General features: G+C 49.5%; 1 protein-coding gene across 4 annotated transcripts in view; it reads left to right on the top strand.

The window, feature by feature from the left end:
• The window catches only part of PFKFB4 (6-phosphofructo-2-kinase/fructose-2,6-biphosphatase 4), a 47,325-nt gene that overhangs the window by 16,925 nt on the left and 17,949 nt on the right, over positions 1-12,451 (top strand). For 3 of the 4 annotated variants that reach the window (XM_012467653.3, XM_012467652.3, XM_012467654.3), the window contains exons 4-9: positions 1,456-1,522; positions 4,753-4,827; positions 5,206-5,262; positions 5,875-5,996; positions 8,293-8,500; positions 9,092-9,238. In XM_012467653.3, coding sequence (XP_012323076.1) covers positions 1,456-1,522; positions 4,753-4,827; positions 5,206-5,262; positions 5,875-5,996; positions 8,293-8,500; positions 9,092-9,238 — 676 coding nt within the window. The other variant, XM_064367046.1, reaches the window with a different exon arrangement.

Genomic DNA, 12,451 nt, shown 5'->3' with positions numbered 1-12,451 from the left:
GCTTTACCCTTACATATAAAAAGGGAAGATAATAGATAAAAAGGTAATTTATTTATCTCCAGACCTCATAGGAGAGATTGATAAGATGAGAACAATTGTGGCTCTGTGCGGTGGCTCACACCTGTAATCCCAGCACTTTGGGAGGTCAAAGTGAGCAGATCACTCAAGGTCAGGAGTTCAAGACCAGCCTGGCCAACATGGCAAAACTACCCATCTCTACTAAAAATACAAAAATTAGCCAGGTGTGGTGGCACATGCCCATAATCCCTGCTACTTGGGTGGCTGAGGCATAAGAATTGCTTGAACCTGGGAGGCAGAGGTTGCACTGAGCCAAGATCGCACCACACCACTGTACCCCAGCCTGGGCAACAGAGCAAAACTCTGTCTCAAAAAAAAAAAAAAAAAATCCTCATGTGTCAATCCATTTTGCAGCAATAAATGAAAAAGCTGAGACCTTCTAAAGATTGTGTATGCCTGGGCAACACAGCAAGACCCCATCTCTAAAATAAATTTTAAAATTAGCCAGGTGTGGTGGCATACCCCTGTAGCTCCAGCTACTCTGGAGGCTGAGGCAGGAGATCGCTTGAGCCCAGCATTTTGGGCTGCAGTAAGGTATGATCCCACTGCTGCACTCCAGCTTGGGTGGCAGACTGAGACCTTGTCTCAAAAAAAAAAAACAAAAAAGAGAGAGAGATCTGAAAACTGTATAGTCAGTGGTCAGTCATAGGTGAGGGATTCCCATTCTGGAGGATATGGATATGATAGAGGCAGAGATGCAGAACCCCTCCCAGAAGGGGTGGTTTGGGGAATTCTCTTTCAGGAAAGAAAATTGAACATGAACCCTAACACTGCCCAAAGTCCAGCAATAGTGCTCGTCCCCTCCCCATCAGCAGCTCCTGACATGCATACAAGAAAACAGCTGCTTTTAAAAGCGCTCATTTTGAAATGCAAAAATACCCAGGTGTGGTGGTTTGCGACTGTAATCCCAGCTGCTCAGGAGGCTGAGGCACAAAAATTGCTTGAACTGGAAGGAAGCTGCAGTGAGCTGAGATTGTGCCACTGCACTCCAGCCTGGGTGACAGAGCAAGACAGTCTCAAGAAAAGAAAAAAAAAAGGCTTATTTTGATAATCAGGGAAAATATGTGACAGTTAGAAATCATGAATGTGGCACGATGACAGCATGGATTTGCACATCATGAGAAGATGAGGAGAAATACAGAAAAGTAGTGCTAAAAAATATTCCTGATGGCTAAGAGTACAGCCTTCTACTTTATAGGAGCAGAGTTAGCCAAACACTGAAAATTATCCCAAGGAAAGAGAAGAGAAACTTTGAAAGGAGAGTAAGAGACCTCGGGGCTGTTCCTCCTTTCATGTCTCCTCCTGTCCTGTGTCCCTGACCGCCCTCTTGCAGCCAGGTTCGGGTGCTGGGCTGACCCTGTGTTTTCTCTCTTGAAGGCAGTGTGCCCTGGCAGCCCTCCGTGATGTCCGGCGGTTCCTTAGTGAGGAGGGGGGACATGTGGCGGTGAGTGTGACACCCTGGTGACAGCTGGGAGTGACATGGGAGCCCACCCACATCTGTGCCTTTGCTCATCTGGAGGGGAAGGCAGGGTGTGTATGCCCCAGATGCTGTGGGTGCCAGCCCTTGGGAGGAAGTCTGCAGCAGCTATGCAGGAGGAAGCCAGAGGCTGGATGTGGGCCAGGAGTTTCCCTCTGGGGAGGTGGTGGCTGCATTTGACCCTGCAGGACTTCCCTCTGAATACTTGTATTATTGACCACCCCAGAAGTTACAGGTATCAGGTAGCCTAAGTCTTTAGTAAATGTGATTTCTCCTGGTGTGGGTGGGGAGAGTCCTGCTCAGCATTACTGGTAATTGCAGGAACCCACTGAATCCTGGGTTAAGGGGATTCCACCTATGTGTGGCCCCCCCCACAGTCAGATGGAAGGGCAGAACAGGGCTGAGCTGGGGTGTCCTTTTTCTTCTTGGAGTCATGCCCTCTGGAGTTCTCTGTCCCCAGCTCCAATCTGTGCCTGTAGCACAGGCATCACCCTTCTCTCTCCTGGGTTGAATATTCTACCTGTGGATCCCACATCATCCTCTCCTTGACTTGCTGACTTGTTTCACTGAAGCACATCCTCCAGTAACTTCCTGAGAAAGGTGCTTCTGGAGGTAAATTGTGTGAGATCTTGCATATCTAAAATGTCTTTTTTTTTTTTTTTTTTTGAGACGGAGACTTACTCTGTCCCCCAGGCTGGAGTGCAGTGGCATGATCTCAGCTCACTGCAACCTCCTCTTCCTGAGTTCTAGCGATTCTCCTACCTCAGCTTCCTGAGCAGCTGGGATTACAGGCACCTGCCACCACACGTGACTGATCTTTGTATTTTTAAGAGAGATGGGGTTTCACCATGTTGATCAGGCTGGTCTTGAACTCCTGACCTGAGATGATCCACCCACCTCAGCCTCCCAACAGGCATGAACCACCATGCCCAGCTGAAATGTCTTTTTTCAATCCTCACGTTTGGTGGTTGGGTATAGAATTCTAGGTGGAAAGTGCTTTTCCCTTAGGACTTTTCCACTGTAATGTCTTATGGCTTCTAGTGTGGCTGTGGAGAAGTCTCATGTCATTCTGATTTGCTGATCTTCCTAAAAGATTCATCTCTTCGAGGGAGCTGGGAGTTTCTCATGCCCTTTCCTCTTGGGAGGCCTTTAGGGTCTTCAAGGTGATGTGCTTTGTGGTGGATCTTCTCTCCTCTACCATACATGGTCCTAGGGGGCCCTTTCCATCATAATACTTGTTCTCCAGGTCAGGGAAATTGTCATGTAGTTTTGTTTTGTTTTTTGTTTTTTTTTCATCTTTTTTACTTTTCTTTTCTGAAGGTCTTAGACTAACATGTCGTGTGGTATTTCTTTGATAAATCACCTCTGCCCCTTTCTGGCAACTCACTCCATCCCTGCTCCCATTTTCTGAGCTGCTTTTTCTAGAACTCCTGGTGGCTGCATGCTAGCTTGATTATAATTTTATATTTTTTCCCCTTATTTTCTCTCTTTGTCTTTTTTGTTTTGAGAGAGACTTCTTCAACATTATCTTACAAGTATATGGGTGTTGTTGTTTTCCTTGAGATGTGGTCTTGCTCTGTTGTCCAGGCTGGAGTGTAGTGGCTTAAATAGCTCACTGCAGCCTGTCTCCTGGGCTCAAGTGATCCTCCCACCTCAGCCTCCTGAGTAGCTGGGACTGTAGGCACATGCCACCATGCCTGGCTAATTATTGTATTTTTCATAGAGACAGGGTTTCAACATGTTGCCCAGGCCGGTCTCAAGCAATTTGCCTGCCCCAGCCTCTGAAAGTGCTGGGATTACAGGCGTGAGTCACCATGTCCAGCCCAAGTTCCTTTTTTTGATTTGTTTGATTTCATTTCTGTTTTTCTTGTTAGAGGTTTTGCTGGAGTGTCCAGTGAGCCCTGGTTGGACACCCTTTTTAAAAAAGTGATGCTGGGCTGACATGATGGCTCATGCCTATAATCCCAGCGCTTTGGGAGGCCGAGGCAGAAGGATTGCTTGAGTCCAAGAGTTTGAGACCATCCTGGGCAACACAGCAAGACTCTGTCTCTACAGAATCTTTAAAAAATTAGCCAGGTGTGGTGGTACATGACTGTAATCCCAGTTACTTGGGAGGCTGAGGTGAAAGAATCACGTAGCCCAGGAAGTTGAGACTGCAGTGAGCTGTGATTGCCCCACTACACTCCAGCCTGGGTAGCAGAGCAAGACCCTGTTTCCCAAAAAATTTTTTTTAAATAAAAACAAAAAATGATGCTGTAAGCCAGGTGTGGTGGTGCACACCTTAGTCCCAGCTACTCAGGAGGCTAAGTTTAGGGGATCTCTTGAGCCCAGGAGCTCAAGGCTGCATATGATCTTGCCTGTGAATAGCCACTGCACTCCAGCCTAGGCAACACAACAAGACTCCATCTCTGAAAATAAAATAAAAACTTAAAAAATAAAAAAGCGATGCTGTTAAAAAACTGCTTAGATGTGCTGGCGAGTGGCCACATCAGAGGATGCTTGTGCAGGCCCCAGGTACTTCGCAAAGAGCTCCAGATGGGTCGTTGCCCAGCCGGATGGGGTTGGGAAGGGGGCCTGGGCCTCCAGCTCTTCTTTGTCAGCCAGCCAGTCCTCCCATTTCCTCTCCAGCTTTGCCCCTTTTCTTAATGGTGCCGGTGCATGCTCCTGAGTGCTCTCGTTGGCGAGCACCTATGCTCGGTTTCCTACATGACTCTCAGTTCATCACCACGGGTCTATCTGACAGAACTGTGTTGGCGTCTCCATCTCCCGTCCTCTCTTCTCTTTTTCTCTTTATCCTTCTGTTCTCATTTTACTGGGGAGTCAGGATGGAGTAGAAATAAACATAAGTTCAGTTCACCAGGTTTAACTGGTTTTACTGGAATTCCTGTTGGTCAAACACAAACTGAGTGCCCACTGTGTGCAGAGCAGCACTGAGTAGGTTCTTCTCTGCCAAGGGTCTGCTCCTCCACTGGGAGCACAGACATCCTCTCCTTCCAGCTTCCTTGGGGCATCCTCTCTAAGGAAGGGGAGGGCCAACCCAGCCCTTGCAAGTCTGAAGGAGACTGGCCAGGCAGGTGGCCCTGGCAGCAGCTGGTCCTCCTGAGAAATCCAGTCCCCAGAGAGTCTGTGCTGCAGCCCTCAGTTGCCTCCTACCTTCCCCAAGGCAAGAGGCTGAGTTAACCCTAGTTTGGTCCTAGGTTTTTGATGCCACAAACACCACCCGAGAACGGAGAGCGACCATCTTTAATTTTGGAGAACAGAATGGCTACAAGGTGAGGCCTCCTTGACTCCGCTCCTTGGCGGAACTGTGGCATGCCCCCTGCCCTCCAGGGCTCCTCTCATCACCTACTGATGCATGAGGGGCATGAGGCTGGCATGGCTCCTGGGTGTAATTTGGGATGAGAGGGGCTGTCTCCACCTGGGGTTTGCTTTCTGGGGGAAGTGGGCCTTGGTGGGACAGTCTAGGATAGGGCAGCACCTGCCTTAGCTCTGGACTCCTTGACCCTGCCTCCAACCCCAGAAGCAGGGTTCAGGGCTGCTGGTCAGCATGGGCCTTGGGGAGTGGAGAGCTCTGAGAAACAAGGCAGGAGGCCCTGAACGTGTCCGTGTTCTTCCCTCCTGCCACCCTGGCTCTTCTGGTCCTGCCAAAGACCTTTTTTGTCGAGTCCATCTGTGTGGATCCTGAGGTCATAGCTGCTAACATCGTGGTGAGTGGTGCATCTGACCTTGTCAGAAGTGGTATGTGGCAAGGACATCCCTTTTCGGGTTTTGGCTAACCTTAATTTGATCTTGAACCTTGTGGAGGTAGGGAGGCAGTGTAACCTCAAATGTTGGGTCAGGTGAGCCTCACCTCTGTGAACCACCATGTGGAAGGCTGGATGGCTGGTGGGCAACCCTCCTCTCGTAACCACCTGGACAGTAGGAGAGCAGCTTCTGCAGGGATAGGAGGGTGGGTGGGGGCATGTTTTATATTTCAGAGAAAGAAAGACTAATTCTTCCTTTCCCTTCCCCCAGTTTATCTCAGAAATGGCTATCTGGGTCTGGGGAAATGAGAGTTCAGGGTGGAGAAAGGCTTCCAGGCCTTCCCCTATACCACAAGCATGAGGGACTTCGATCCCAGGACCCTCAGTGATACTCTCTCGGCACTGGTGGGAGAACTCAGACCAGGGAGCTGCTGGACTCGTCCTCATGGGACTAGCCCCCCAGCTTAGCTTCCAGCCTCAGGTCTCTGCCCTGGTCTCGGGCCCAACCTCCTCAGCCCCTGCCCAGCAGCTTCCTTGCTCTCTGATATGTCCTTGCTCTGTGCCTGACTCCGGCAGCAAGTGAAACTGGGCAGCCCTGACTATGTCAACCGCGACAGTGACGAGGCCACGGATGACTTCATGAGGCGCATTGAGTGCTATCAGAACTCTTACGAGTCGCTGGATGAGGACCTGGATAGGTGAGTGAGGGCAGCGCCGTGCCCTGCAGCTGCGATGGCGGGCGGCAGGGGTCGCACTTGGCTGCCTCCTGTGGCTCCCCATGGTGGTGGCTGGGGGACCAAAAAGCAGAGATGGTTTGACCTTTTTTGTTTATTTCCTTGGGGCAGAAATTTTTGGCCAGAGGTGACTTGTACGACACCTGTTACCTCATCCGAAAAGTCAGGATTTTATACCATTTCATCATGAAATCAAGTCAAATGTCTTTTTTTTTTTGAGATGGAGTTTCGCTTTTGTTGCCCAGGCTGGAGTGCAATGGCGTGATCTCAGCTTACTGCAACCTTCCACCTTCCCAGTTCAAGCGATTCTCCTGCCTCAGCCTCCTGAGTAGCTGGGATTACAGGTGCCTGCCACCACGCCCTGCTAATTTTTGTATTTTTGGTAGAGATGGAGTTTCACCATATTGGCCAGGCGAGTCTCAAACTCCTGATCTCAAATGATCCTCCCACTTTGGCCTCCCAAAGTGCTGGGATTACAGGTGTGAGTTACTGTGCCGGCCCAAGCTGAATTTCTATGCAGGGGGTCTTAGCGCAGGGGTTGGCAAATATTTTCTGTCAAAGATTAGAGAGTGAGTATTTTATTTAGACCTTAGAGGATGTGCAGTCTCCGTTGCAGGCACTCAGCTCTGCTGTCACTGTACAAATGCAACATAGACAATATGTAAATCAATGGGCAGAGCTGTGTTCCAGTAAAACGATAAAAACAGCCCAGGGCTGAGTTGACTGCCTGGCCATAGTTCACCAAATTCCATCTTACAGAACACATGGGGCAGTGGTTGAGTAAATAATAATTTAGCCCTTGGTAAAGTATTACTGTCATCATTATAACTCACCATTGTGGGGAGACATGGGAAAATATAACACTGAATTAAGTGAAAAGGCTGGAATACAAACTTGTGCTTGGGTTCTGTAATTCTATAAGAACATATGGTACAGGCCAGGCAGAGTGGCTCATGCCTGTAATCCCAGCACTTTGGGAGGCTGAGGCGGGAGGATTGCTTGAGCCCAGGATTTTGAGACCAGTCTTGGCAGCATGATGAAACCCTGTCTCTACAAAAAATACAAAAATTAGCCAGGCGTGGTGGCACATGCCTGTACTCCCAGCTACTTGGGAGGCTGGGGCGGGAGAATCACCTAAGCCCAGTTAGATCAAGGCTGCAGAGGTTGCAGTGAGTTTTAATTACAGCACTGCACCCCAGCCCAGTCCCAAAAAAACAAAGCATATGTAATGCACATGAACCAAGAAACGCAAGCAACTGTGAGATGAATGCTTTTGGGGTGTGCACAGAGCAGTGTCCTCAGCTGGGTTCTGGAGCTAGTGCAGGCCGGGCCTGAGCTGAATGGCACCTGCCGCCTGGGCCTCTCTGGCTTTCATGGTCCCCCCAGGACAACATTTCTCCTCTTGATTCTGTGACATGATCCGTTTGTCTAGAGCGGCTGCTGTTGGATTTGTCAGTAAGCATTGCCCTTGCTTTTATTGGTGGTGTCATCATGACACCCCCAAACCAAGGTCCCAAGGTCCAGACAGTAAGAGGTCAGCTGAGAATATCCAGAGGCTCTCAGTCTGAACCACAGCCCACCCTGCACCCCCACACCCAGAGACAGATCAGTGCACTCTCCCAGCTGTAGCGCCGCACGGGTCCAGAGTGGGACAAGTGGCCGAGCTGGGTTTTTCGGCTGCTGCCACCAGCACCATCTTCCTGTCCTCCTGTGCTTCCTGTCTTGTGGGTGGGGTGTGGCGGCCGCTCGGCACACATGGATTGGGTTCTAGCGGGAGGAGGTCACTGGGGAAGGAAAGGCCAGGTACTTGGACAGCTGACCAGGAAGAGTGGGGGCATGGAGAGTTTGCCAGCTACTCCCAGGTCAACAACCCTGGGGAAAACCGTCTCTTGCTTCAACTTACAGACAGTGCATTGAGAGCTCGCAGATAGGCAAGGAGGGGGGGCCCAGGGGCACATGAGCAGCGGTGAAAGTCATGATGTGGTATGGCGGACCCCCCACTTTGGATGTCACCTTTTAGAAGCATGATGAGTGACGAGCACCTCCCCCCCTCTCCCACCGGGTTTGCCTGTGCGTCACGTGTGCTGTGTTGCTCCTGCCTCACCCCCATCACTCGCACACCAGCTAACGGTCCTGAGGTTTGTAATCTCTGGTGGTCAGAGGTGCAAGGCCTCGCAGCTGGACTCCGTGGCTGGCCAGACATGCCCTGAGAGGACCCTGGCCACATTCACAGGCCTCTTTCTACCTTCTCTCTGGAAAGGGACTTGTCCTATATCAAGATCATGGATGTAGGCCAGAGCTACGTGGTGAACCGCGTGGCTGACCACATCCAGAGCCGCATCGTCTATTACCTCATGAACATCCATGTGACCCCCCGCTCCATCTACCTCTGCCGGCACGGGGAGAGCGAGCTCAACCTCAAGGGCCGGATTGGCGGGGACCCAGGACTGTCCCCCCGGGGCAGGGAGGTCAGTGCATGTGTGCCTGCGTGTGCACATGGGCCTGCATTTGTCCCTCTGCATGGCTGGATATATGCATGTGTGTGTGTGCTGGGGCTGGGCTCCCACTCTTTTAATGAGCAGTCCAGGTGAATGACCATTCAGTCTAGAATCTTCCCATCATGTAGGGAAGGTCACCAAGCACCAGGAAAATGCCTGGATCTCTGGTCTCCATGTGAGCTGTCACTCGCTGAGCCCCTTTCATCAGAGGCATGCCACCCTCAGAGGGACCTGAGTGCATGCAGTGTAGTGGATAGGTATGCCACAGTCCAGGGGAGGTAGTGAGGCTTCAGTGGTCACCTAGCACAGGGCACACAGTTGCGGGGAGGCAGTGGCCCTGATGAGTCACAGCTGGAACTATGCTTCTGTGCTCAGGGCCTGGGAGGGTGCACAAGAACAGCACTTGTGGGCATGTGTGTCATCGACAAGTTAGTTCATGGTTTTTACCAAACCTATAGTGAGTGTTCAAGGCAGGGATGATCTCATGGACTCTGTGGCTCTGGGATGCTTTAAGGGCAGCCCAGGACCTGTGGGTCTGAGTTTGCTTATGATGTGTTTCAGTTTGCCAAGAGTCTAGCCCAGTTCATCAGTGACCAGAACATCAAGGATCTGAAGGTCTGGACCAGCCAGATGAAGAGGACAATCCAGACAGCTGAGGCGCTGGGCGTGCCCTATGAGCAGTGGAAGGTCCTCAACGAGATCGATGCGGTAGTTACCATCCCTCCCTCCCCATCTACCTCCTAGACACCTGCTTTCCAGACTGTCGTGATGATAGTGCTGAGGGGTAGGGAACACTTTATTCTTACATTCAGCATTGTTTTTCTATTTCTCCCTCCCTCTCTTTTGCATTTAACTATCTAGACCAACTAGTTTATTTTGATTCTCTGACAAAAGCCTTAAATCTGTTCCTGTCTCAGTTAACTCTTTTACCTATAACCATCTTTCTATCCTTTTCCTGTTGATTTATTTTACTTACTTTTATTTATATTTTTCTTTCTCTCTCTCTTTTTTTTTTTTTGAGACAGAGTCTTGCTCTGTCGCCAGGTGCCAGGCTGGAGTGCAGTGGCGCGATCTCAGCTCATGCAATCTCCGCCTCCTGGGTTCAAGCAATTCTTCTGCCTCAGCCTCCCGAGTAGCTGGGACTACAGGCATGCACCACCACGCCCAGCTAATTTTTGTATTTTTTAGTAGAGACAGGGTTTCACCATGTTGGCCAGGATGGTCTCAATCTCTTGACCTCCTGATCCGCCCGCCTCGGCGTCCCAAAGTACTGGGATTACAGGCGTGAGCCACCGCACCCAGCCTTCTCTCTCTCTTTTTTTTTTTTTTTTTTTTTTGGTGCAGTGGTGCGATCACGACTCACTGCAACCTCCACCTCCCAGACTCAAGCCATCTTCCCACCTCATCCTCCTGAGTAGCTGGGACACAGGTGTGCACTACCACACCCTGCTACTTTTTTCTTTCTATTGAGATGGAGTCTTGCTCTGTCATCTAGGCTGGAATGTAGTGGCACGATCTCAGATCATTGCAACCTCCGCCTCCAGAGTTCAAGTGATTCTCCTGCCTCAGCCTCCTGTGTAGCTGGGATTACAGGCATGCACTGCCATACCCAGCTAATTTTTTGTATTTTTAGTAGAGATGAGGTTTCACCACGTTGACCAGGCTGGTCTTGAACTCCTGACCTCAGGTGATCTGCCCACCTCAGCCTCCCAAAGTGCTGGGATTACAGGCGTGAGCCACCATGCGCAGCCTACCCACGCCCGGCCTACTTTTTAAATTTTTTTGTAGAGACGGGTTTCACCATGTTGCCCAGGCTAAGCCACCATGCCTAGCCTTTATATTAAGTTCTTACATATGATTTATGTATCTGTCATGCAGTGGTATCACATTGTTTTAATTATGATAACTTTTTACTATGTTTTGGGTCATTTGGATTTTTTTTTTTTTTTGAGGTCTTTTGTTTTTCCTTTTCCCTATTGGATTGTCTATGTTTTTCTTGTTGATTTTTAGGAGTTTTATTTATATTTTTTGGAGCTGATGTATGGCTGGTGATTTTTGATTAAAAGCTGGACATGTTGTATGAAGAATTACAGAGATTATTTGAGCTCTAGTTAATGTTCTCTTTCTCCAGAGGATTTACTTTTGCTTCTGGTGGAGAGCTAGGGGCAGGTCACCTTAGCCTAGTCGGGGATGGAGTTGTCCCGGAGCTCTGATGTGATCTCTGTGGAGGCCCTGCCACTGAGTTTCCTCCCCGTCCTGGGGAATAGCCTTTAAGGTACTGACTGAAAATCTAGTGGGCCTCAAGCTTCTATTTTTCTGTCCTCTCAGCCCAAGATTGCCGACAGCTGTGCCGAAGTTCTCTCCTTTCTGCTTGGCTTCTCCCTCCTTCAGCTGCCACTTTCGAATTGGGAAAAAGTGACGCCGTGTATTGGGTGCACCTCTTTGGGCTTCACTTTGCCCAACATCGTGGCCCTTTGAGTCCGCTCTGCCTTTGTAACTCTGTGATGATGCTGAGCAGATTGAGACATTTTCCTTTCTGGCTTTTCTAGTTGCTCTTTCTGGATTGCTGGTCGGAAACAAGCTAGTCCATCATTGTCTGAAGCAGAAGTCTCCACTAGGATCAGCTCTGAATCTTAGAAAGATCATCCCCAGCAACTAGCTGGTATAGAGAATGGTTTTGTTGGGGCAGGTAGGGAGAGAGGCTGGGGAAGGGAGACTACTTGGGGGTGCATGCGGTGGCCTGGTAAGGTAATCACATCTGGAACTTGGGTGGTTGCAGAAGGAGAGGAATATATGGATGTGAGGGATGTTTATTCATTTATCCATCACATATGAGCCTACCATCTGCCAGCACCTGGGCCAGGTTCTGGAGCCTGATCTTGGTGGAGAAGAGATAGAGCCTATGGGGGTAAAAAGGAGAGAAGTGGCCAGCATGAACCCATCTGTAAATAAATGTGCTGTTACCCAGGCCTTGTCCTTCCATTTCTAGGGTGCAGGCAGAGTACATTTAGCGTCATTCTTAAGGGTCCTAGGATTTTTAGAATGGTAAATAAGCCGGCTGGGTGCGGTGGCTCACGCCTGTAATCCCAACACTTTGGGAGGCTGAGGCGGGTGGATTGCTTGACGTCAGGAGTTCGAGACCAGCCTGGCCAACATGGCAAAACCCCTTCTTTATTAAAAAAAAAGAAAAAAGAAAAAAAAAAAAGAATGGTAAATAAGCCAACCTCTGCTGGCTGCAAACTTTTCTTCAGCTTCCTCACCTCTCTCAGCCTTCATAGAATTGAAGAGAGTTAGGGCTTTGCTCTGGATTAGGCTTTGGCTTAAGGGAGTGTTGTGGCTGGTATGATCTTCATCCAGACCACTCAAACTTACTCCCTGTCAGCAATAAAGCTGTTTCACTTTCGTATGATTTGTATATTCATGAGAATGTTGCTTTAAATTTCTTTCTTTTATTTATTTATTTATTGAGAGAGAGAGAGAGAGAGAGAGAGAGAAACAGAAGAAGGAGAGAGAAAGAAACAGCTAACTCTCACACTGAGTGAGAGAATCCAGAAAGATGGAATCCAGGAGAAGAAAGCAACTTCCACACTGAGTGGAAGGGAATAGAGGGAGAGATGGAGTTTAGGAGGGGAAGACAGGCTTCCACGAGAGAGTGTGGAAGGGGACTCTAGAGGGGAAATCCAGGAGAGAGAAAAACAGCTTCCACAAGAGCGTTCGTGGAAGGAGATCCAAACATGGAGTCCTGAAGATGTTACTTTAAATTTCTTTCAAGCCTGGGTACAGTGGCTCACGCCCATAATCCCAGCACTTTGGGAGGCCGAAGCGGGCAGATCACTTGAGGCCAGGAGTTGGAGACCAGCCTGGCCAACATGGTGAAATCCCATCTCTACCAAAAATACAAAAATTAGCCAGGAGTGGTGG

This window comes from Aotus nancymaae, unplaced genomic scaffold (assembly GCF_030222135.1).
Source record: "Aotus nancymaae isolate 86718 unplaced genomic scaffold, 86718_ANA_hifiasm-v0.15.2.pri h1tg000067l, whole genome shotgun sequence".
In the NCBI taxonomy this organism is placed as follows: domain Eukaryota; kingdom Metazoa; phylum Chordata; class Mammalia; order Primates; family Aotidae; genus Aotus; species Aotus nancymaae.
The sequence above is the reverse complement of the archived record's forward strand: the minus strand, read 5'-3'. Positions and strand labels throughout refer to the sequence as shown.